At 33.1% G+C, this 27,435-nt stretch overlaps 1 protein-coding gene across 1 annotated transcript in view; it reads left to right on the forward strand.

The window, feature by feature from the left end:
• The window catches only part of sns (nephrin adhesion molecule sticks and stones), a 328,226-nt gene that overhangs the window by 210,577 nt on the left and 90,214 nt on the right, over window positions 1-27,435 (forward strand). Inside the window, exons 3-4 of the mRNA XM_077428473.1 lie at window positions 12,895-13,047; window positions 14,597-14,776. Of these exons, the coding sequence (XP_077284599.1) occupies window positions 12,895-13,047; window positions 14,597-14,776 (333 nt within the window). The remainder of the gene's footprint in view (window positions 1-12,894; window positions 13,048-14,596; window positions 14,777-27,435) is intronic.

Raw genomic sequence — 27,435 nt, forward strand, 5'->3', positions numbered from 1 at the left:
GACAAGTGTCAACGCTGAGATATCGAATGATATATTTATCAATACTTCGATGATAAAAAAGTTGAATTTTATTATTGTTAAGTCATCGAGTTTTGATACGTGTTTGAAATTATAAATCTTATTTTTTTCAGATAATTTGTCTATGAATCTATTTAAATTTGTTGATTGAATTGTATTTCCAATTAACGATGCTAATTGACTATCTTATTATGTCAACTAATTTTCGTAATATGTATGTAATTCAAAATTCGCTTATGATTGTCTACTCGATCGACTTTCTCACGCATCCGATGATATGTACATTAAATTGAACCCCTTACATTAAGTTCCTCTGGGATGAGCTGTAATTTCTGCAGTAATTTGACATTTAAGCTGTCAAGCGTCACTCTCTCATGTGATTATCAATAATGTATTGTATAGTACAACTTAATTAGTGGTTGCTTATAATCATTTAGTGCTCAAAGTTTAAAATATTTTTTTCAAATTGACATTATATAATATGTGGAGCAACGATTTTTTTATCGTTAAATTATACCTTTCCGGTAAAATGCTACGAACCTTTCTAAAACATCAAGACAACTTAATGCTGCCAAAATTGTATCAAATTTATATTGAAATAATTCATATACATATGTATGTATGGTATGTTAAACAATTTTTTTACAAAAAAATTTCATGGATCCTCTGAATTCTGCTTTAAATTAAGCAAATTTACTTCTGAATATGTATATGTACATATGTATGTATGCATTTTTTAATATTTTCATTGGTTGACGTTTTGTTATTAATATTTTCATTATATATAAATATATTTATATATGTAATTAAATTAATTTGTAATCCGGCAGAGTGTCAGTAATTCGCACCTGTTACCAATTTCCTTTAACACTTTGACGTCAAAGTGTTTCAACAATATTTCTCAATTAGTGTCTTTTCATTACAACGGAAACGTTTCACTTCACTTTTCGTCTATGTAAATATATAAATAATATATTTTTGAAAAATATACCTGGTGTATATTTTTTCATGCCATTGGAGTGAATCTGGAATCATTACAGATAGTGTTTCCTTTTCATTTTCGGATTTGTTTGAACGATTTTTTTATTCGATTGGTTTTTGAGTATCGCATCTCTCATAAGATAGTCAAGAATCAACATTGATTCAATTCGTTAATGATTTTCGGAAATTTCAAAAGTTCATACAACAAAAACTCTTTAGATTCCAGTCAAATTAGAACTTGGAGAACTTGCATAATGCGCGAATCGACGAGATTTCGTAATTCTCATATTATAAAAGATTTCATACAATAACAAAATTTATAATGGAATTCGAATGAGGAGAAATTCTACGCGAACGATTTCTCGTATTATTCAGATTTTGTTTTAAATTAATTTCGCTTCCGGTTCTCGTTATTCGAAACTTTGCACAAAATACAAAAGCTTTCCTTGGTGATGAATTTATTTCGTCGCGTGAAAAAGTGCTCAACAGGTTTACAACCGCATGACTTTAACTTGATTTATTCCTCGGAGGAGAAAAAATTAAACTCCTTCACTTTTCCGCAACAAGTAACTTAATACAACTTAAAATCGGATTCGCCTTGTTTAATCCCAAAGTTGCATAGGTAAACACCCAACTTTGTGCAGGCTCGATTTTAATCGTGCTTTACACGGCACATTTCTCATTGTTTCCAATACGCAGTGAGAAGCATATGGGAAATTCGAGGTTCACCTTCGGCAAGTTCCACCTCGATAAGTGTGTCCTGGTACGTAACTCAACTCTTTGTCGAGCGTGTAATCTTTGTTTAAGTAATGGCTGATGGCCGCGAGGGTTGGTATAGGGATGGGGATCGAGTTCGCCTCGCTCTCGGTGTGATTTATGCGCCCTCACTTAGTTGGCAAGTTAAATTTGCTGAGATTTCGCTGTTATTGTCTGAGTTTTGGCCTTAGCCCGTGGCCTCACCCCGGCTCCTCTGCAGACTCCTCCCCGCAGTTTCTCACACCGCTGCGTCGCGGTAATTTACCGACTCAACTTTGGGACAGACGGTAACAACTCAACTTTCTCGTCGTCTTCGTCGTCGTTAAGTATTCGAAGATGTGGCACTTATTAAAAATACTCATACGCGCCAACGAGAACTTGTTCGGTACATTTAACTTCGTCTCCTTACTTAATTTGTTCTATTCGTTTTCGGTATCTGCCTATCTAAAAATTTATTAGTAATAATATACGTAAAATATGTATATTATTTCTTCAAAATTTTCACTCCAAAGGATACAATTATAATGTTATAACAAAAACTAATTCGAAATTACGGAATTTTTGATGCCATGTGTTCTGAAAATTCTCTTCTTAAATCCTGGGAATAATACATATAATCAAAACGTATTTTAAATTTTATAATGATAGCGAATGTACATATATCATGCGATGAAAGTATTATGAAGCAAGTGTATACTTCTTCTATTGATGATTGCTCGATGGAGGAAACTCTTTTATATTCTGATGAAGATGACAAAATTGTGTGTTTGACGACGAATGAAGAATAAAATGAGGAGCTTTCAAAGATAAATCTACATAATAACTATAGTCTCGACATAAATAAATAAAAATAGTCTCGACTTTAAAATATACATGATGACTGGAGAAAAAACAGATAATGAAAAAATTGTTTTCGTCCCTTTGACTATAAAACTAGCTACGATCGAAACTGAAAGAGTTTTTTTTCCGTAGCTGGAAATGTGTCAAATCTAGAAATAGGCTTTCGGATTCCCATTTAAATATCCATTAAATATCTTTTAAACGTAAATATGTGAAACATATTAATATGCACAAGACTGGATAATTTCTTTTTCTTGTTCGCTAATTTCTCTCTTATTTTTAATTTTTGTTTTTAAACATAATTAATTAAACACATACATATACATATATGAATTAAAATTCATATATGTAAGTCAACCCTCTTGGGTATATCAGATTTGCTGCCTTCACCAAGTACATATGTTAAATAAATAAACTTTATAAAAAAATATACATATATGTATATGTATGTTGAAGCTCAAATCGTATAGTAGATATATAATATTTCGATTCCGTCCTATTTTTTTCCATCATCCAGTACTTGTCTTTTTTGTCTATCATAAGTATATAAATAAAACTTGTATAATATTTGAATAATATTTTAATTACCAGTTAGCGTTCTAGATATTTAAATTAATGTGGTCTTAAAATAAATACGTTTTCTTATAAAAAATAATCCGGTTTTGAATATTATTAAGTAATTCGATTTAAAATGGTAAATAGGTATTTTTTATTCTAATTTACGACGTTAATTTCAAGTGGATTTAAATGGTTCTTCTTTTTAGAGTGTATCAAAAAATTATAAAACTGCTTCAGCTTCGATTCTCATCCATTATTAATCCTTTGAAAATATGCGATAAATAAGTACTTTTCAAGTGGAATTATATCTTTAAATACGAATGCTTTTGTGCTCCAATAATTCTTAAAAAACAATCTATTCTATAGCTTTTTGTTAACACAGCATCGTGCGAATGTTGTCAGCTCGAAAAGGAGTTCCCAGACTAATTTTCCAGTAGATTTAAAACATGCAAAAAAAATCAACTTGGAGCAATTAAAACGCGAATTGCTACCGATGGGTAATCAGAGATAACTTCCTCATAGAATAGTCTTGCTACTGGTATATCCGCTAATTAAATTCGAGCTCGGCGTAAAAGACACAACACGTACACACATTCAAGTTTGCTGTTCTAATTGTTGGCGTCGAGACCGGGCGGCCATTAAAATTGGATCAAGTCAAGTCTTGGGATCTTTCCCAGGTCGCAGGAGGAGGTAGATGGCCAATAATTGTTTTACACCGACCACAGTGCAGCTCCTGCACTTGCAATTAGGAGTTGCACGGGTAATTGCACAACTGGGTCTCCATTATTATTTGAATGTATCCCAAACATTATGCTTACTCCTATGTGTGTACAAACTTACGTATGTCCGATAATTTTCAATTGTTCATTTTATATTAGTTGAAATTTAATATTCAACCTTCGAATTGAATTTCAATGCCTTCGGGTCCATTTATTTTCCGCAGTGCGGGAAATTTTCGTATAAGACGTATTATTTGAATAGTGGTGAGCGGTCTAGTGCTTGCATATGCATATAGAACGTCCACTTTTTGAGGGTTGGGAATGTTGATTTTGAGCGTTGTTCAGTGACCAAGAATGGTGATAAAAGGGCGACCATTGAGCGTGACCTTTTTTCGATGCTAATCGACCAGAAATATTACTAAAATACCTGGAGAGGTCCTAGATCTTAGCTTTCTAAGGCGCGTGTCAAAACCTGATCAAACAAGAACCCGCATGAAATTAAAAGGAAAACCTTGATGTTATCCATATACATACATATGTATGTATGTAGATACATATGTACATACACACGCACAATAAACGTAGAGGTTCTTTACGATTTTTTGTGTTCACATACAAAATTACATACTCAAATTCAATATAATATATTTACTATATATGTATATATGTATGTATCTATATTAGTATAATATTCATATACTCATTTCGGGTCATTTTTCTTCATACATACTTGGGTATTTGAAAATTTTTTTTGTTTTCTCACAGCCTGTTTAAAAAGCCCCGTTTTTCTAAATGGATTCCTTTTTGATGTCGGAATTTCGATATAAATGTTTAAATTTACTTATAGTTTAGTAGATGACAGGTTAATTTAACCTGGTTGCAGCATATTGAACTTTGCCCGTAAATATGCATATTAAATGACTGCTTTCATATATTGACTGTGTAGTTTAACTGTGGTATTTTTCGATCGAAGCTTCCAATTGCTCTGGGCGATGTTTGCAATTTATTGCGTTATTATTCCCTTCGAGCAAAGCTTGTCTTTTAATGTTGGATTTCTATTCAATTTTCTTCTGGCGTATTCTTTTTCGCTCCGCCTTTCCATCTCGTCGTTCGTCTATACTTAATAATAAATACCCGCAGACACAACGGAGCTTTTGCTACAATGCAACTTATACTTTAGCAGTTTAGTTCGTTGGCTGGCTGAACTCTCAAACCGTTTTTAAGGGGGGAGAAACGAATACAAAAAAAATGAGGCAGCCCGGGGCCTCCTCTCTACTCGAACGAGGAGAGAATAAAAAAATGCGGAAAGAAAAGGAAAAGGAAAAGAGCCTTTTGTATACTGCGGAAGTTGTCATTATTGTGTATAAAAACTGAGTCCGGTGCCCCAGACCTGAACTTATTGTTCATTTACTTCTTGATCCGATTGCTGGTTGTATGTATCGGACAAAAGGAAAACCTCACAATGCAAACGGCAATTTCCTACATGCTCAGCATTCCATAATTAGCGATATTTTCTTTTCGCGTCAAACGATGTCTCCATCCAATCTTTATCCCTTCCGGTATCCTGTCACGATAAAGGACTTTTTCGAATTCTTAAAAATAATACAACATGTTCTTAAAGAATATCGAAGCATCAATTTTACACGGAAGTCAGACTTTGTTTCAAAATTCTCGAGCAACTCATCGAGAAATTAATTTAAGATTTAATTACGTCTATTGATATGATACGAATACGTTGTACGTATTTGTCATATGTTATGAAAATAATGTACAGTGGGCGTTTCCGGGAATATGCTGGCTCATTTCCATAGCAATATTGTTTCGAAACCGAGAAACCGAAACTTCTTGAGCGGAATTGGTGACATGCGAAGATTTTTTTGAAGGTCCTGAAATAACAAAAAAAGACTTGCATATTTGCAGAAGGATGTATTGCGAAAATAATAATAAAAGAAATGAGCCGTAGCAAATAATGAAAAATAAAAAAGCACGTAGCAGTAGGTATGATGTGTAAAGCGGAAAAGCTCGCAGTAACAGCTGTTGAAGTTCTCGCATGCGAGCTCTCGTTTTTCACGGCACATCATATCTGGCTTTTATTCAGCTGAAAACTCGCCCCGCCGGATTTGCTTTGATGCCGGCCGAGCTTTGATGTCCTTATGAAACAAAGATATTAAAACATCTAGCTGAAATACGCACCAATTTGTTATGTGCCTGTATGAACACGTATTTGCGCTCCTATTTCAATCAATCGAAAACGGAGAGGTGACAGATAATGTATATTTAATGGTTAGAAAGAATTTCAGCATTGGACTTTTGAAGAATATGTATATGTAAATAAATATCATCCGACGAATTAGTCACACTATTAAAATTGCAAATGAATTTCCACGGTTTGTCACACAAAAGGGAAGTTGGAAAATGAAATCTGGCTACATAAAAAATCCTATTTTTCCTATGAGCGTAAACGCGTTCACGTTTTGAGAATAAAAATCGTAAAAAACTAAATTTTCCAGGACACTGCGATGACCTTTAACCCGCCCCGAACCGTAGTAATAACGACCATAATAAAAATACGTTACGACCCTATTTTTTTTGGTTTTTTTTCTGGTCGTAGAATGCGACATCACTTTATAAAGACTACGTATATATTCAGCGTGTGCGGGGGTATAGTCGAAGGGGAGATAAAAAAATCGTTCCTTTTCGTATTTTTTTTTATTTTATTTTATTAGTTTTGTGTGCGAAAACTACGAACGTTTGAGAAGCGACGAGCTTTCACGAAGCTTTCTTGCCGCGCTTTTATTTACTCTTCCCCTCCCTTTATTTTCCCGCAAAAAAGATTTTTGCTAAAGCGCACCATACACTCACGCGCTTTTTTTTTGACGTCGAACCAGATTTGCATAAGCAAATTGACATGCAAGCAATATATGTACGCATTATTGTCTTCATACATAAACATTTTTGTATTCACGAAAAAATAAAATGAAAAAAGCCATGAGGTGCCTATGCGTGTATGCTAAACAAAAAACTCAAATTTTACGTGACCAAAAACTTTTTCGTAATTATTTTCGGCGGCCCTGGAGAGCGACAGGTATTGTACGTTTTTCCACGCAAACTTTAACCACACTTTAAAGAGAAAAGTTGTCGAACTCTCTCTTTCACTCTCTCTGAAGTTAATCGGATAATTGGCGCAATTAAAATTATACTAATCGCCCGGTCTACTTGAATTACAAACAGTTCAAACATCGACCTGAACAGTGGAGGGTTGAAAGGCGGCTTCTAAATATTGTCTAAATTAATTCCCCTCTTTTTTATGATTGCAATAAAACAATATTTATGCGAGAAACGTATTTTATTTTTCTCGCCGTTACGTTGCGTGTAAATATTTAACGATATTCGTTGTTGTTTGTATTAATTTTGAGACGCGTAATTTTATATGAGTCGTAAAAGCGTTCAGTGCTCACGTAAAACGCTTAAGTAGCCCATACACAATCAAATAAATTAATACATTTACATACATTACGCAAGAGTACCTTGCTATGTGCACACATGGCTTTTAACAAATCTTCCTTTAAATTAAGTACCTACTGTTATATTTTTTCACGAATTCGTTTGGATGAAATTTTTATTCATTTATTTCAAATATTCATTTTTATTTCTTATGTAGTATCATATTTGTATCTCCTCATTGTATATACATGTATGTATATAAAAGTTTCTGACATAGCGGATAGATTGAAATGGCAATTGGCAGGACCGTAACTATTCAACTTATCTCAAAAATTTTAGCGGGATTAACAAGATAGAATATACATACATATGTATATTTAAGTACATATGTACATATAGGTTTTGTAATTTTTTTGGGTACTATTTTAGTTGTTTATTATTATTATTAATTTATTTTATTTATATTTCCCTATGATGTCATTACGGGTTGCCCTTGAGCGATATCTATGGTATTAAACTTGTACATACATATATAATATAAATTTATAAATTACAATTACAATTAGCCAAAGCATATTAAACTTGTACCTACAATATATTATATATATATGTATATATAAATTTGAAATCAAATAGTGGTGACATGGTCGGTAGGATGGTTTATGCCAATTTTATGGAGGAACCGTTTCAACAATGATATTAGATAAATTGGATAGGAAACGATCGACTTGAAGTCATAAATATCCAAGTCTGATCAGCAGCACTAGAGAATATACTCGGAAAAATCATTTTCAATCGAGGTCAACTCACGGATTGAACCGCAATCACCAAGCTATGCTGCTTATATTAACGCAATCACCGAGCTATGTTGCTGTTTCGATATCGATGTTATCCTCCTATCTATTTGAAATGAGATTTTTTTCTTAAACTTCATAATTTATACAACACTCCAAGACTATTTGAATTCATAATAAATCATAGAATCCAGCGGTATAGCTAGGTGGTTACTTTAATGCTAACCACCAAGAGGCTGCCGGATTCAAGCCATGGGTTGATCTCGATTGAAAATAATTTATTCGAGTATTTCTGTAGAACTGCTGGTCAGACTTAGATATTTGTTACTCCAAGTCGATCGTTTCCTATCAGAGTTTGCCTATTTGTCTGATTTGATTGTTGAAATAGTTACCCATAAAATTGACAAAACCACTATTTGAATATGATTTAAAATTTATACATATTATATATTGTAGGTACAAGTTGAATACGTTTTAGCTTGTACATATATGTAAGTAATGGCGTCGCTCAGAAGCAATCCGTAATGGCATTATGTGAAAATATTAAATTATTATATATGGAAAATTTTGTAAACATTAGGCCAACCCCCCTCATATTTTCAATTTTATCCAAGTGTAATTTATTTACTCCAGTTTCGCACTTGGTATAGATCAAATCGATACCCAAAGTATTGCAGAAGACATTATAGTTTTATTGGACGGACAGCATATACATATATATCTTTATTTTAAACGCAATCAATAACCGAAAAATATACTGACAAAGAGAACGTGAATTTTTGGAAAACCTTCCCTCTATTTGTTTGAAACGGATTCTTCAGTTATTTGTATATTCGAGTGCTAAAAGTATCGAGTAGTAAAATCCAAAATCCAATTTATTTTTCATACACGTACATATTTACACAGTTTACGACTTACGAATATCTCGAGCGGCCCTCCTGAACACACAGTACATTCGAACTAATCTTTTGGACGATTTAAGCTCGGAGATAAGCATCGGCTCTCGACCCATTTAAATGCGTGTGTTGAGGTGGTTTTGGAGCGACGATTCTTCTTGGGGTGACCCCACATTCACGGGTGAGCCGGTTTCCCACGGGCTTGCTCGCAGCCACCGTTCCGTGACGACACCGGGGCCTCCGGTTTGGCGGGGGCACAGGTAGCCTATGGTCATCTTACCGTGACCGATGACGACAACGACTCCTAATGTGCTCATCGTGCCAATTATCCCAGCTATTGACATTTAGATATGGACATGGATGACCCCCTCGACTTGAGGAAGTCGACCCAGGTGCACTCTCTCGACCGCCACTTGAGTCACAATAGCCAATTCATCCGGCTCTCAAATATGTACTAATCTTCCTTTTCTCAATTCCACTCTTTTGAAGTTGGTAATCATCATCATCTTGAAGTCGTCGCTCTACATATCCGCATTGGTACTTTAACCAGGATGTGAGTCTTCCAGCGTTATAATGTTTAAATGTATATTTTTAAGTTTTTCTACTATCTCTTTGAAGTTTTTTCTCATGCTTTTGTTGTCAATGAATCATCCATAAATACGTAAATATATGTATATTTAATTTATTTCTATTGCGAATATGTATTTTGTTGAGAATGTACCCTTATTCAAAATTGGGTCAGGTTTCAGCCTTTTTTAAGTTGAGACCATCTACTTGATGCAATCCTTTTCAATAGTTAAATTCTTATATCGATAAATTGCTATTTGCACAATTTTAGATATACATAATTACAATGACAAAGGTGAATTATTTTATGTCAACAACAATTCGGTGTATTTATTGTAGTTGATTTTTGTTTTCGTCTTATATAAGTATTTATACATGTGTTTATTGGCGTGTGTTATTGGCCGTATTTACTTTATAGGCATTTTAGATTGTGTGCTTGTAAAACGTATAATAAAACGCTTTGTTAATAAACCGTATGAAATATCATAGGCATGAGAGGAAAAACTTCTGGGAAAATTTCACTTGTACATATTTTGTTTCCAATGAATACTTTGTCGTTTCAACGACAACTTTCCTCGCCAGATGTGTGCGGTAAAAGTTTTCCTTTTCGATCGCCCCAAGGACATCTTGCAAAAATTGATCGGCCGACGGGAAACCTATCGACATCATAAACTGAGAAATCGAAAAAGCAATATTCTCTGTGTCCGGGTAGGTACATATGTATGTATGTAGGTACATATACATACATATATTCAGTACGGCGCTGCAGACAGATGCAACGCCACGACGCCGACGTACTGAAATTCGAGGAAACCAATTTCCTCCGTTGCCGGTTCTCCACTGTAGAGTTTTCCGCGGAAAACCTACGTAGTAGCGGTTTTTCTATATATTTGTTTGCTTCTTTTTTTGTTTTATTGTGTTGTCGTTTTTACTCCAACTATCGCCGGAAAGCACGAGGGAAAACACATAAAACTGACGGTGCATTAGACAAACTGTCCAATAAAGAGGTTAGCGGAAAACCGTCGAAAAGCGAAGTCGGATTTGTATCCTCGTATTCTTTACGCTCCTTTTGAGTTAAACCTTCAACTTTAACTTTTTCACTTTGCAAGTGATGCCAATTCAAAAATAAGCCACGCTCATCATTACAAGATATTTTTTTTAACTGTTTCAGTATCTGCATTGTATGTATATGTAATTTTTTGATAATATTTACATAAATCCCATAGTAATGTTGCATTGCTTTTAAATTAATTTATAAGAAGTCATCTGGACTTATATTTGTAGTCCTTTCTATGCTATTTATATTTGGAATCCTTTCCATCGCGTATATGATAGTAATTTAGAACGCATAAATAAAAAAAGTTCATTCCTACTGCAATTCCAGAATTCTTCACAATGATCGTTTGGTGTCCTTAAGGGGGTATTCTAGTCTAGAAATTTGGAGAAATCGATTTTTTGTCTTTCATATTTTCAAAGCTTAAACCTTTAAGAATATTTCCTTAAGATGATTTTTCAAAACTCAAATTATTTTCGGAGATATGGCTGCTTTAGTGACGTGGCATCTGACCGGCACGTTAACCCGAAACTTTAAACGCGTTTTTCTCGAAACTACTTTTTTCGAGACGGTTGATATGATATCTCAAGTTCTACTAGACCAATTTACTTGATGTGAGCCTTCTCTATACATTCCTTTATCGCATGAACTAGAACTATGACAAAATTCTAATTTTTACTATTTTAAAAAAATTCGGAAAAGTCAAAAAAACTGGTAAAAAATAGACTTTTTATTTCTAACTGCCGCTATTTTGCGAAAAAAAATTTGTTTGACTTTTCCGTAGTTCATGACATAGCAGCATTTGTTTGGATTAAGAATTAATTTGCTTTTTTGATTTTGGAATATTAGGAGGGTTGGAATCGTGTCAACCAGGGCGCACCATTTTTTTGAGACCCCTCACTTCATCAGCCTGTTACTTTTTGAATTTTTTCCTTTGTTTTTTTTTTCTATGTATTCTTCAAACATATTTGTAAAATAATGGCTACTAAAAAAAATTTTTGTTTTTTTTGTTGCACTTGAAAAAATACCTAAAATTCATGCCTCTAGACTAGAATACCCCTTAAAATCTAGGAGGAAAATTTATGATTATGTTTTTTGTTCAAGCTTTTGAATTATATAATTGATAGTACTTATTTATTAAGTATTCTAATGTTTCATTCATTCCAATGTCTAATCAGATCCCTCCGTAATTCTTCATTATTTCACATGAATCCCTGTTCTACTATTCCTGTAATTTCTTTTTATATTATATATGTATGTAGATCTTCTTATAACAATATTCCCCCTCATATTGATCCGATTTTTTTTATTATTTTTCTTAATTTAAATTTCTATTATTTCATCATTTTTCTTTGAATATTTATATCTCATATCTACATCTATGAGCATTTATAAGAATTGTAAATAGGTTTTTGAACTATTTTTCCTATTATGCTGTACATTAACATTAGAATAATACATTACTATGATTACTAACCAAATAAAATAAAATTGTAAAATAGAAAATGATCAGTAGATCAGTAGCTATTAAAATAGATATAAGATGTATTGTGAACATAATTTCGTAATAATAAAAAGCATTTAAAAATCAAAAAAAAATCTACATTATTAAATGCTTTCTTCTTTTTCTTTTTTTTTTCATTGTTTTTATTTATCTTTAGAAACTTTTAGTGGTTGTTATTTGTTATTATTCTGTTTGTTTCTATTTTTATTTTTTTTGATACATAAATTAATTTTTTTACATATGTATGTACATACATTTTAGATTTATCAATTAACATTTACCATAAAGCAATTGGGTGTTTGAACCTTCACTCATTTTTAGATGTTTAAATCATTCCATTTGTTGAGAAAATCACAAATCAAAGCATATCTTAAATTTTAGACTAAAACCCGTACATAGTTCAATTCATAATTAATTATATTGTATATTTAAAACTGAAAATAATATAATATATCACAATTTGTTTTAAATCAAAACATAAAAAAATTAAGCATCAACAATTCTTTTGTTTTTTTTTTCATTGAATGTACGCAATATTTACCTGATTTATATTTCCCATTTGAAAAATTTTAAGCGTTGTTTAGACCTATAATGTATAATTTAGATATATTTCTATATGCCATATATGTACATAGTATGTATAATATGTACGAGTATGTACGTATCCAGATATTTTTTTTGATTTTTAAATGCTTTTTATTATCATGTATCCAGATATAGAAATGCATTCATGTATTAAATATCTACTTTTTTTTGTTTTCAGGATTGATAACGGGAAGATGTGCGGCTCAACAACAATACTTCAGGGTGTCCCCGAAGCCCGTCAAGGTGTTGGAAGGAGGGGAGGCTGTGATGGAATGCGAGGTGGCCAACCAGGCCGGCCAGGTCCAGTGGGTCAAAGACGGCTTCGCCCTAGGTAAGCCCTTCACCACCACAACCAGCTCTCAACCCCCCCATTACGTCCCACCCGCTGGGGTTTTGACCCTTCGAAACTTTGACAAGCGTGATACTGACGAGGTCCCCGTCCATACATTTCACATATTCGGATCGCGCCACTTCCAAAAAGACCTTTTTGCATACGTCCTTTCCTCATCTCTCCCCCTCCCCCTCTCTCTCTATAGTATTTACATACAAACTTTGGCAATTTGGCGCCCAGTGCGTGTGGAGAGCGTAACCTTTTCCGATGATTGGCGCCAAAACTTCATCCATTCCCGCTAATGGATATCCATTCGAATAATACAACTATCAATAATCGGCTCGTTCGATTATAACCCTTATCCGATGCCTTTTCAATGATAAATTCGGCATACTTTACCTCTCGAGTGTCACATTATTTACATATAAGCTTATACTTAACGACAATCTACCATTTATAATAGATGAGACGACCCACCTTATTTTAGTATTATTTCATCTGTATAATTTCACAATGTTGACATCTGGTGAGAATGTATTTCATCTGTATAATATCACAATGAATACTGATACAATTCAACAACTACTTAAGCATAATACATTGTTTTTCATATTTAATATAATGGAGATCTGAAGTTACATACATATATGTATTTATTATTATATGTTGTAAAAGGATGTTCTAATAATAACTTCTGAACTTGACATCTATCAACATATATTTAATATTATAATAAATTTATGCGAACAGGATCTGTCGCCACATTTCCTTTGATATTTACCGCTCCTAATGTAAACACAGAGTACTATCATATTCTCATTGATTGACACCCATTTACATTAAGGGTGATAATTAATTGAACTTTAGTTTGGATCATATTAACTTTCATAAAAATATATACATATGTAGGTAATTGTATATGTTGGGGATTGCACTATTCTCCCTATCGCCTGGAATAAAAAAATATTATTATTATTATTATATATTATATATTTAAGATTACTTGATTCATATTCTATCATTTATAGAATACAGAAGATCTACTAACAATTATGTTTCAGAAAGTGAATAAGAGAAGTAAGTGAAATATGTATGTAAGAGATATAAACCACAGATTTAAAAGTTATACATATGTATATTATATTATACATACAGTCGATTTGAAGTACTTGGTGAAAACTATCTAAACTAAAGTTCGATTATATGTATTTCTTTCTTAGTTATTTTACCTATTTTTGCCATTGATGATAATCCGCCATCATCTTCATATAATATATTTTGACATTGATTGTATTTTTCGTTCGCGATTCTAACTAAATTGTACGCCCATCAATTTGAATTTCTCCCACCTATTTTCATAGTTGTATTGTGATCGTCTTATTTTTCAATGTCGTTTTCGTTTAAAAAATAATGCAAATCTCTGTGGATTATACGCGAGTTCAGCGTGACGTGTATAGACGAGGGTGGGCGTCGAGACGTTCCCGAGGGATTTTGCTCCCATGCAGGACTAATGGCCGCAATCTATATGGTAATGTTTACTTGGTTTCAGGGTTTTCGTCCGTGATTCAAGGTCAACCTCGATACTCTGTTGTGGGCGACAGACGCCATGGCGTATACAACCTGAGGATATCGAACGCCTCTCTGGACGACGATGCCGAATATCAGTGCCAGGTTGGACCGTCCAAGGGCCATAAAGTCATCCGAGCCAACGCAGAACTCAGCGTCATATGTAAGTACCATTCAATGAATGGATGCCTAGAGCTTTTCATTTTTTTTTCAAATTGTATTGAACTTCCCTCGTATAAATGGAATTTTCATGTTTCGGTGTGTTAACCCGGCAACGATCCAGAGTTAGGTTTTTCATCGATTTTTAATTAGCGCATATGCGCACGGCCGATTTAATCTCTCATAATCACAATAATTATGAGATTCTCTCGTTTCGAACGTGTATGGGAAACCCTTAATGTGGGAAAACGCTAGAAATTAAGTACCATTATTAGACCCATTGTTGGATTTGTTAAATATAATAACTCTTATATGGAGCGAAATTGTTGTGTATAAATAGAACGTGTACTCGAGTTGGAGTGTGTATGTTATTCCTTGTATGCGTTTATATTTACATATAGTATGTATTATATGTATGTATATAGGCACTGAGAGCCTATGGGTATTTAGTGGTTGGGTTACGGGGTTTACGAGATTATCTTGCCACATCAATCATAGCTTTCAGGACACAAACGTTTTATAAATACCGTGGTGTATATATTTATAATGTAATATAACAGGGGTTAATTAATATAAATACTCATATGAAAATATATACTAAAAAGGCAGGTTTGGAAATTTAATTGAAAACTCAAATATTATAAATATCGTATATTTTTCATATATCTACAATATATGTATAACAATAATAACAGAATGTCGCAAAAGTTTAACGATAATTTTACAGTCTGGTGATTTTTTGGCCCTCGTATCACTCCATTGAATGAGAATTGTATGCTCGCCCACCTAGTCACCAATTTAAAATTATTCAAAGCAGTTTAAATTCTATACATATGTACTTATATCTTATTTTTTATGTTATAAAAAACTCTTTGCACCCACAAATCTTATTATAAATTTTAGTGTCATTTCAAAGACCCGCCTCCCTTTGCGCTACACTTTTCCGATGGTACAATATATTATTCTTTTCACGATAAGTGAAGTTTGAGAAGGTTCGCTTAAAAGGAAACGTTGCCCCTTATTATAATAAAAGACACGTAATTAGAGGACGCTCCGAACTTGGTCCGCACACTTAGTTTATATCGTTCCGTAACAAAGAACTACAATTTTATGTGGCACACATAGTAATTGGTTAATTCCTAACTGCCGACGGTGCTTCTATCTATGTATGTATGTACATATGTATGTGTGTGTGTGTACTGTCCCGACACAAAAGGAGTTTGTCCCCGGGAAAATCTCTTCTGCGCTATTTTGTGAAAATGTTGGAATTTTTGCTCTAAAATTTGAATAAATTTAAAAATTTTAAAATCTGCATATAAATAGTTAATTATTGATGGTCCAATGTAAGCATCAACGAATTCCTTGTTGCATGAGCGATGATGAAACAATACCGTTTTGTTTGAACTGATGAAAATTTCAATGAAAAAGGAATTACATATTTGTATAGTTTTGCATATATTTTGAACATCTATTTTATTAAATTTCGATTAATATCGCCTATCGAAAATGTTGCTTTATTATATTATTGAACAAAGTTTATCATTTCATTGTTGAATAATATATAATTTCATATAATTCCTATTGACGATTAACATAATAAAGAATAACTTTATACAAAAATGACAAAATAAAATAATATTGAATATGTAATATACATATGTATATTTTATTTAATCAAAAAAAAAAATAAAACGAAATATCTGATGTCCGATATCCGAGTTTAATTCCGCCTTACAAGACACACAATAAAATTTATTTGGTTTTCTATTAATCAGATAGAACAGCCAGTTTGATAAATATAATGAAACTTTCGTTTGTCAAAGGTGCGCAAAAGTGACCTCAAAGACAAAAACCGTTTCACGGATATTTTTTAAGGCTCTCTTTTAGTAACTTCGTTAAGGAAACACGTCGTAGGCGAACGTAATTGTATTATTTAATTATCTTTTCATCGTCATTACTCCAATTTGTCGGACTCGGTCTAAAATTCGATTTCGTCCCTGTCTCGTTCATCTCAGCGCGTGTTTACACTGTCTGCGGCAGTGTTGCCGATTCAATTCGCATACATATGTATGTATGTAGGTATATGTGTACGTACACGCAAACACCCTCACACTTACATATACATATAATATATACAATCAATTTTCAATAAGCCTAAATAAATATGACAAACCCTTTATTACACATGAAGGCGTGTGTTTCGAGCTTCCGAAACGTAAGCCGTGAATCAATACGCCGGCGAACTTCAATAATAAGGGCTGCGCGCCCACCCTTCGTCTTCGCCGACCCCTCAGCCCCAGCCTCCTCCTGCGCATATTGCTACAATGCTGCGAAACCCCGGGACACATCGGAGATCATACTCGGGTATGTTACAGATCGCATGCTGTAAGCTGGGACCGGGTGCGCTTATCAAGCCGCATGCGGCGAAACTGCGCTTCATCCCCTTCGATGACAACTGATTCAAATTATATAAGTGCCCAATTCAATTATATCACTGTGTAAGCTACAAATGGAAAACCATTTATTACATTTCATTTTAGTGTATGCTGTACATTCATATATACATATGTTGTATTGTTAATTTCCAGAATACAACAATTTAAATACACAATGTTTATTTTAACAATACCTATTATTGTGAAAGAAATATTTCTAAATGTAATATTCCTGAAGTTGACCATTAAAATTTCGTTTAAATCGAAAAATCTTGATGAAAAAAACTATTATTACTTTAGTAAGCGGTCGTATATTTATTATTTATAACCTATGTATGTACATACACTTATCTATGTATATTGAATGTATGTACAGACACTTATTTATGTATGTATGTATGTTACCATATTGAAATTCATGATAGTTCACCACTATGCCATACTGTGGCTAATTTAATAACAATCGTTTCTTATATGACGCGATAAATAAAATTTATTGCAGATGAGTGTCAAAAGATTGGAAAATGTTGAAAAATAGGTGTGCGTAGTCTGAAATAAATCGTATATTTTCATACGAAAGTAAACGTAAAATTATTGCCGCCTTACAAACGAACCGTACTGCAATAAAACTCATAAATCCAACCCTCAATTGAACATTAGAATACGGACGATTAAATCGAACCTTATCACACGCTCAGGAGTAATTCCGTAACTACGAACGAAAAATCGGTGATATTTTTAAATCAATTTTTCCCACGCATAGCACTAGATTGAATGGCTTGCGGAGGGTCGGGGGGAGGGAAAACGTGTCGATTTTTTTGGCGCGAAATATGAACCGGTAAATCAGTCAGTGTAAAATATGTTCGAGCGACGGCACCCAAACGATAATATTTGCCAAAGACAGTCGTCGGTGAGGGTTTGAGAGCCGCTGTTGATTTATGCCATCGAGAGCGCCCCGGTGAATTTTCGGCCCCATCGAATATCGGAAAACAGTTGAATAAAACAGTGGAGGGTGTCGTTCAGAATTGAAACGTCATATCCAAAGACAATCAATTACTCCACATTAAACGTACCTACATACATATGTATGTACATTAATACATATCTATCTATGAATTTGAGTTTTCGCTGTAGTTAATAATCACATATGTTTGTGTTCTTTTGTGCATAAACTATATATGTTTCATTCGTCAGTTGCACATATATTGTTAATGGAAGGGGCAGATGTTTCTATGCTGATAGATCTTTCATTGAATGCGTACGATTCGTATACAATACTATAAACGCGTGATTGTATGAATTGTGGATTACGCTTGGAAATCCGTTCGCGAGTATTCTTTCTCCGGCGACGCGATCGGATAATAAAATTGCTTTTATATTCAAATGCCTCCTCTACGTACAATCCAATCGGTCTCGATTGCTTATTGGATCGGCCGATAGACCTGAAATTTGAATTTCCAAACCGTCGAATTGTGGGAAATATGCACGGAATGGAACGGAACGGTCCTAACAAAAGACTCGTCGATAACGGAGTAATGTTAAAAAAATATTTAATACACTCGCGTATATAACACACGGATTGATTTGTATTTTTTGACATCTCCTTGCAAATGTGATGTGACGTAAAAGATACGGCAGGCCGGAATGATGTAGACAAATTAGTATATTTTAGTTCAAACACCTTAGCATTCACGCATAAATTACAAAAACCTATTATCTATGTATATGTTAGTGGAAAACTTAAATTAATTAAAGTTTGTTAATTGCGTTCGTGTTGAATATTTTACTGAATACTTACTCTGAACCTACATAAATATATGTATAATATGTTTAGTATAATAATTACTATATCATTAAAAAAACACTGTTTGCTATATAAATATAAAACGTTTATGTATGCACATACATACATACATAGTATAATGATGATTTGAGTTTTAACACTCGTTTTCTAAAACGTATTATGTAACGACTAAATGATTTATCATTATTTTAATCTTTTTATGATAATTGTATCATAATATGAGTTATATGTACATATTTTCTCATATACTGTGTTTGTACATACATATGTACGTACACATGTCCACGTCTCGACACAGTACCGATTCACTTTAGTGAATATTTTTACATTTTTGAAGAGTATTCTTCGACGATTCTTCGTTACTTTATGGGACATATGTAGGTACATAGTATTTAGTAAAAACAATATAATAAAAAGTGTATGGAAACATTTCGACCATTAGGAAAGATTACATTGGTCAATTATATCACAGAAAGCGACGATGTTTGTATAATATACAAATGCAGATATTATACGAATATTTTTATGAAGTAAATATGATAAATATATATATAATTGACGTTTTATTCTTCCGCATCTCAGAACATAATCACATATAGTGAATACGCTTTAACAGAAAGTTCGTGTATTTTATTAATGATTTACCCTGTTGAATAATATATTGTATACGAAAAGTAAGAAAGCTCGTATATAATGCTCGATAATTGCCCGGGGGAGGTCGAGATAACTTTTCACGTACAACTCAACCCCCGTTATAATGAAAACTTGTTTTAGTTGAATTAAGCCTACACGATTATAATGTGTTTCGTATAATGTGTTTATGCATGCATATATGTATGTATGTCTGTGTATGCGCGTTGAATTTTATTCCCGGGAAAAAATGTGGAAAATATAAGCCGCCTAAGGGAGACGCGGTTCGAAATTCTCCAAAAATGGCTAGAGCCAAGCACATTTCACGCTCGGCAAAATGTCATCTTTGGTAGGCGAACTAAGTGCTTTTCCTAGCATCCCCTTCCTGTTATGGGGATCGTAAATAGATGCACATACATAAATGCCCCGCTAAATTTTGTCCCATCGCTCGGATTTGTAAACCGAAAATCCTGCTTCCTTTAATCTCCATCTATCTGCAATATCAACATATTAATCCGGGGGACTCGTATACAAATAGAGGATTGTATTCCCTTAGTAGGTATATACTCTCTAATCTTATACGAATTATTGATTTTAAAGCTGTTGCGTACATATGTACATACATACGATACATACGTTTCGTATATAATGTGAAATGTTTAGACGTGTATGTGTGTGTGACGTGCTTTATTATGATGTGACGTTTTGTACTCGACCGTGCCATATGAGAAGGGGAAAAATCAACTCACCGTGAAAATGGCTTATTAAAAATGTGTTAAGTGCTTAAATAACGTAATCGCGTAATATTCACGTCTTCATAATCGCGATGAGTAATTAAATAGCAAATTTTCCGCCCCTTCGTATAACAATTTTAACGCAGTGGTTAACAAATTGTTCCCGGTTAACATAATCAGTTACGGTATTGCACATAACGTTCACCTGACAACCATAACAACTGAACTCTAATATGCACAAATAAAATAGCAACATTTTTACAACGATGAGTTTGCTTTTCAATTTACTTTTACTTCGTTTTATAATGCGATATGTAATGTATGTACTTGATACGTATGTATGTACATATATGATAGTTAAACTCCCCAATGTCGTTAGGACTGATAATTTTCCATTATAATAATTACTTAAGCGTTTTTTCATAATGGCACATTTATAATTAGTGTGTATGTGTGAGTGTGCGCGCGAAACCGCACTTTAACCCCATTATAATGTAAAAACAACGCAAAACTCGCAACGTTGGCCAATTTTCGCTTGTGTCCCGCAACAATTTCAAAGTGCTTTTAGACTAAGCGAAATTTTAATACCCATTTCAGTGTATCGCGTTAAAAAATTTCGCATCTTCTAAACGAGCCTTTGCAACGTTTTATTTTTACATTACTTCAATTATACGCGTGTATACGTTCTATATGTGGGTGAATTGAACGCGAACGCTCGCTCTAAGAGGATTACTCGTAAAAGTAATATGCTCGACTTCAAATAAACAAAATGTTTATGGGGGTGGCAAGAGCTGTCCCGACAAAACGGCAAATATTATCAAGAAGAACCTGGAGGCGAGCGAATGAAGGGGTGGGTGGGCTTGAGAAAAATAAAATTTCTCGGCTACAGCTCGTGTGCAAATATTTGGCGAAATTAAAACATCGAAGACATTCTCCGAAGGAACCATTTGAACCGCGCCAGAGCATAATCCGGAGAGTTTCTTTTTCTTCATTCCTTTTTTCCTTGTGGCGTGGCATATATTTTAATTTTGTCCGTCAATCTTTCGAAGAAAAGTCCTCTGGACGGGAAGACAAGTTCGCTCTTGTCTCGTCTCGTCTTTTTGTCGCAATTATGAAGAAACTCAGCGGCAATTATAGTAATTTTACCATCTCTTTCACGGGTCGGAGAAAACTCCTTCTGCGAAAATGCTATCGATCCGCACGTGACTGCCTGGAGCATCACTTCCCTTGCTACCGCTTTCTTGCTTTACTCAACAAAACTGAGGGCTTTCAAAAATAAATTTTACTCTTTAAGTCCGATTAGTTACAGAAATTCCTTGCAACTCAAAGAGTCGTAGTTGAACGATGGTTTCAGCAAGTTCCGATTTTCTCATTAATTACTCGACACAATTTTAAGTTTTTCAACCATTGGACCGAATCGGCACATTTTTATTATGCTTTGAGAATTTTCGAACGATTTATTCATTTTGAAATTTTATATTGAAATATTTTGGAAAATTCACAGTTTTATGCAGTATATTTTATTATTATTTAAAATATAAATAATAATAAATTAGATATGTACATAAATTTTATGTAGGAATCAAATCTAGTTTCTCGAGTTCTTCTTTATCATATAGCAAATATTTAATTCACATACTTTATTTCTGTAAAAAGTATTTGGAATAAAATCGTATCTGCTAGAAGAAAGAAAAGGGCGACGAAATTCGTAAACTGCGGGAGTTCTGTAGAAAATGGTATTCTGTTCGCGTTCTGTCAACAAACGTTTGCTTCAATGTGAAAAGGTACGCGTTATTATGTGAACACACATATACATACATACAAAGACAAGTGCCTTTTCGGAAAATTCGTACGAGTTCTTGTTATCAATTGATAGCTATGCCATGTGAATAAAGTGTAACAAACATTTTGTAGAATTTTTTTCCAAGGATTGGGAAAGATAAATAAAATCTTTTAAATTCTAAATTGTCATTTATACTTAGAATCGGGTAAATGTTGAAATATGTATAAAAGATTTTATTTCTCGTTCATTTTCAAAATATTATTTATTCATGTTCAAAATATTATTATAAAAGTGATATTTATTTTTAATTAATTTTTGAATCGCCGCTTGGTAATTCTGTGTCACTCAGTTGCTTGTTTTGATAACAAAAATTAAATTAAAATTATTATTATTATTTCGTTAATAACTCTTAACGTTAATATTATTATTAAAATTAGATTTATTATTATTTCGTTAATAACTCGTTGTTTTTTCCATTTAAAAAAAACCGGCTGCTTATTTATTGCTCATTTAAACTTTACTAAAATGAATCATTTGCATTATTTTGTTTTTATTTAACGTGTATAATTTTTTATTGTAATTTCAGTACCAATCAATTAATTTGAATGAAATGATTTCCCTTGTATTTCAAATCAATATTTTAAGTATGTAACGTCATATCGCATATTATTTATCTGTGATTGTGTGACGATGCATTTGTATAACATGAAACTATGGTTTCCTACGTTGACAATCATGTACGTATGTATGTATCTCATTACAAAACAATCGGTTTCCGGAGATGGAAGACGCTATCCGCGCATTTACCAATCGGCAGTACGCATTACTATTACTAACGTTATTACAGAAATTAATTATTATATGTATGTGTAGAGGCTCTATTGATTTGACGTGCCGTTACAGCGAGATAATGCGTCGTTGGCGTGGATAAAGCGAACTCGGCATGACATACAGCCTCCACGGTACATGGTCATGGTACGTCGAACGGATTTTCGGGATTAGAAGCAGATGAGATTTGACGCATGTGTGAAAATTTTAACTGGTTCACTACCTACGCACATTCAAATTCGAATTAAATGGAAACAATAGCGAAACTATAAACTACTTACCGCGTTTATGTACGCATAATATGTCAAGCATTTATTTGCCAAAAAACTGTTTATACATATGTACATATATGTAATACTTCAGGTTTTGCTCACTTCTTCATTTGGTATATTGTAAATTTATACAAAATATATATTTATAAATAACTAGTGGTTTTACCCGGCTTCGCTCGGTATTTGTAATATAAACCGCTTAAACATGACTAATCTAATACTTAACATTTTATTAAATTTATTTGAATAGTTTTATTTTATATAAATTTATTTGAATATTCATTTGTTTTTTTTATGAAATTGACTCATGGACGAACAAACACATATACTAAGTCTCTTTCGAAATTATATATTAGATATATTATTTATTACTTCAACCATATATAGTTTTCCCAAAAATAAATGTGTTTCGATTACTTCCTGTTTCGTGAAGTTCGATATCGGTTCGGCATCTAAAAGGTTCACGTTGGCACTAATAGTAATGAAATATACTTGCTGCAATATTGCTGAAATGAAATACTCTCTACTATGTCGTTTTGAAATTTTGAAATACATACATCAGCGGCTCCCAACCTGTGATAGGATAGGTTAATGGTTGATGGTACGCGAAAAAAAATCAGTAATGGCGGGCTTGCAGGAATGAAATATTTATAATCATAAAAATATATATTTTTTTATATAATTAATAAACTTTATCTTTATTAGTCATCGTCGACGTCAATATGTTAAGTTGATGATCGAAACTCTGGCAATCGATACGTTTTCCTCAGATCCGGCATGGATTTTGGAGTGCATTTTTAAATTTACCGCGTTAGCGCTCCAATAAATAAATAACTAGAATTTGACAATTGAGAACAACTCGATAATGATCTTTAATGTTGCAGATAAAATTGAAAATATGATTAGAAAATTATTTTTTGGAATCTATGTATCGAAAATGATCAATCTGAATTATTTGTTTTTATTTATTTTAACAGACCATTGTGGCATTCCAGGAATTCCTAATGCGCCACAATGTTGAAAAAATATAACACAAAAAAAAAACAAATAACAATTAAACATAAATTAATACATAACGAAAATAATATACTAATCATTATTTATTGTTTGAAACTTTACATAATTTCTTATTTGAAAACAAGAATAGTATGTCTCGGGATATACGTGAAAAAATAATTGAACATTTAATAGGGATGAAATCGTCTTTTACGCAGTGCTTCCCCAAACCTCAACAATTGGATTTCAAACCCCTATGATAATGAACATTTTCGGACAGCTACCAAGGAAAAGGAGAACTTGATTGAACTTTCAAATTATAGCATTTAAAAGCTGAATTCGAAATAAATAACGTTATTAATATTTGATTATTTTTTTAAAGAATATGAACAGCTTTCTGACATAGAGCTTATTAGCGATAAATGATTTGTATTAAAACCATTTATCAATAATATAAGTATGACAAAATATTAGATAAATATATTAAACTTTGAGCATATATGTATAATTGTGACTCCGTAAATAACTTTTTTTCCACAAAATTTCTTACCTAAACAGATTGCATGTATCCTGTCTTCACATTCCTTACCATGCAAATACTATATATAATAATTACACTTGCAAAAACAAATTTCATGAAATACAATCATTTTTATGTGGTGGTATAATTTAGCGCTATGTACTACCAAGTGGTACGTGAGTCAAAAAAGGTTGGGAACATACATATGCATATATATATATATATATATATATATATATATATATATATATATATATATATATATATATATATATATATATATATATATATATATATATATATATATATATAATATTAAATGTCGTTCTTTTATCTTTTGAATCAACTGTAGCAGAAGCAGTATCAATGTGGCTTAGTACATGGGACAATACAATATGCTTGGTACTATTATTGTTCGATGTGTCTCTTGTCTTTGATCTTTGAACTTCCTATCGATATGGTATCTATTTAAAACTAATTCGATATTTTACAGCGGTGCTTTCCAACGGTGTTCCAACTTTCATACTGCTATTTAATAATTATGTATTTATTTCATTTACATAGTTTGTGCATTCACGCTTCAATCTAATTCTGAGGAAATCTCGTGCACACCGGGGACTGGCGTAGAGCACAAACGGGTTAAGTCCGAAAATGGGTCACCAATTGACAACCGCTGGACCGGATCGTCTTTCGTAGCTTCCGCCTCGCGAACGAAATCCAATTCTAGTCCCGGGCACTGGACACATCCCCGCTTGCCGGTTATTACTGGTCACCATGATAAATATCCATGGGTGAAATATAGTCCCCGGGGACCGCGACACATCCTCCCATCCCCTCCGTCCGAAAAAAAATAAAATAAAAAAAATAAAAAATTGGCACTGTACCAGCGTGGTGGAGCGTAAAACGCGTCTACCCGTTTAAGGGACCCGAGAACCGTAAATTGGCCCCGGCGAGCGTTAAATTTCTGACAGTGGGCGCCAAGTGAAGCGGAGACATCCCACCACTCACCCCTCTCTCTTTCTCTATTGCCACACCCCTTTGTAAAGGCTTCCAATTCTCCTGTATTCTCAATTTTGAACGAATTAAAAATTGGATATCAAGTAAATTCTCAGCTACCAAAATCGCTCGGAATTGTGATGTAAACTCATTTATTTTATTTTCTGAACACTTCGTGTGGTGTGATGCTGGGATTGATGTCTTGCGATGTTTTCAATTTTAAACGCCTTCTTGTCTAAGAAATATTCGATATTATGAATGTTCTATATAATTTATTAAAAGCATTTTTCCCCTTTGAAAAGCACCGTAAGACTATTTTAGTATTGAAATCTTCCATATACTTATGTATAAATTTGTTTAAAATATCGTCAATTTGGCAAAACTTTACATTTATACAATTTACCCAAACTCATATTATATTGGCGTTATCATAGTATACATACATATGTTCATATCTACACATTATCTTAACTTTACTACTCTAAAAGATCATGTATATATATACAAGCACTTCCAGTATGGGCCTGTTTTATCTGCATTATAGATTTGATCGGGTTTCAAATTTTCACTTTGCAAATATTCTCGAAATTTGATGCAGAATTCATCAGCCATTGAAAATAATTAAAAATACGAATGTTACGAAAAAATGTGCTCTGAATACACGCACTCGTTACTTCTTCGCTGATCAAAAGCGACTGAAAGAATTAACGCAATAGTAAAAGACATTTAAAAAGGAAACGAAAAACATTTCTGTGTGATATCATTTGTTTCAAATAACACGCGTGTTGACGATCGCAATCGATCGGTGCGTCTCATAATCATATAAGAAAAAAATTAAAATAATTTTAAAAAATTAATTAATATTTTTCAAGCACGGTTAATCCGCAACGGGATAATCGAGAGTATACTGTAATGTATTTTATATTTGTTTAAAAATAATATCACAAAGCGGTTATTTTTTCAAATAAATTCTTTTGTGGATCAGTGAATGGACAAAACAGGACAAACCAAACAATTTTACGAAAACGACGGGATGAACGCAAAGCACGTAAAAACGGGACGTATGGTTACCATAGGAATAAGTCAACTTATCCCGATCTATTTACGAGCGTGTTAAGAAAATATTACTTTCTTTATATCAACTATATGATTTATTGTCTATATGTACAGTTGTTTTACAAATATTATACGTATTCATATGAACTCGCTGTTTCAAAAGTGGTGCTGGCAAGCTTCTTTTTCGTAGACTTCGATGTAGGCACTTGCTTTAACTCCCATGAGAAATTAAAAACACAAATAAGATGTAGATGGAGTACGGCGTCTGACGAACATACCTATGTAGTATATATGAATGTACTGCGTACCTTAAACTTTAAAAACCTGACTGAGCGTTTGCGCATCAACATTTACACCATCCCTGCTGTTTTACATTTTTATTTTAATATTTCGTTGAATTCGGCAGTTTCGTTTTACTTTTCATATACTTCCAATCCTTCCCTCTTGTCGCTAATAAAATATTCCGTTTATCGAATCAATAGATCGAGCGGCGGCGTGACGAAAGCGAAGCATCCTTTCGAAATTGTGTACAAGAAATTACGTCTTACGCTTCGGCAATTTTATTGTCGTCATCGTCGAATGGGTTTTCCCCGGAAAAACTCCAACTCG

This window comes from Arctopsyche grandis, chromosome 3 (assembly GCF_051622035.1).
Source record: "Arctopsyche grandis isolate Sample6627 chromosome 3, ASM5162203v2, whole genome shotgun sequence".
Lineage (NCBI taxonomy): Eukaryota > Metazoa > Arthropoda > Insecta > Trichoptera > Hydropsychidae > Arctopsyche > Arctopsyche grandis.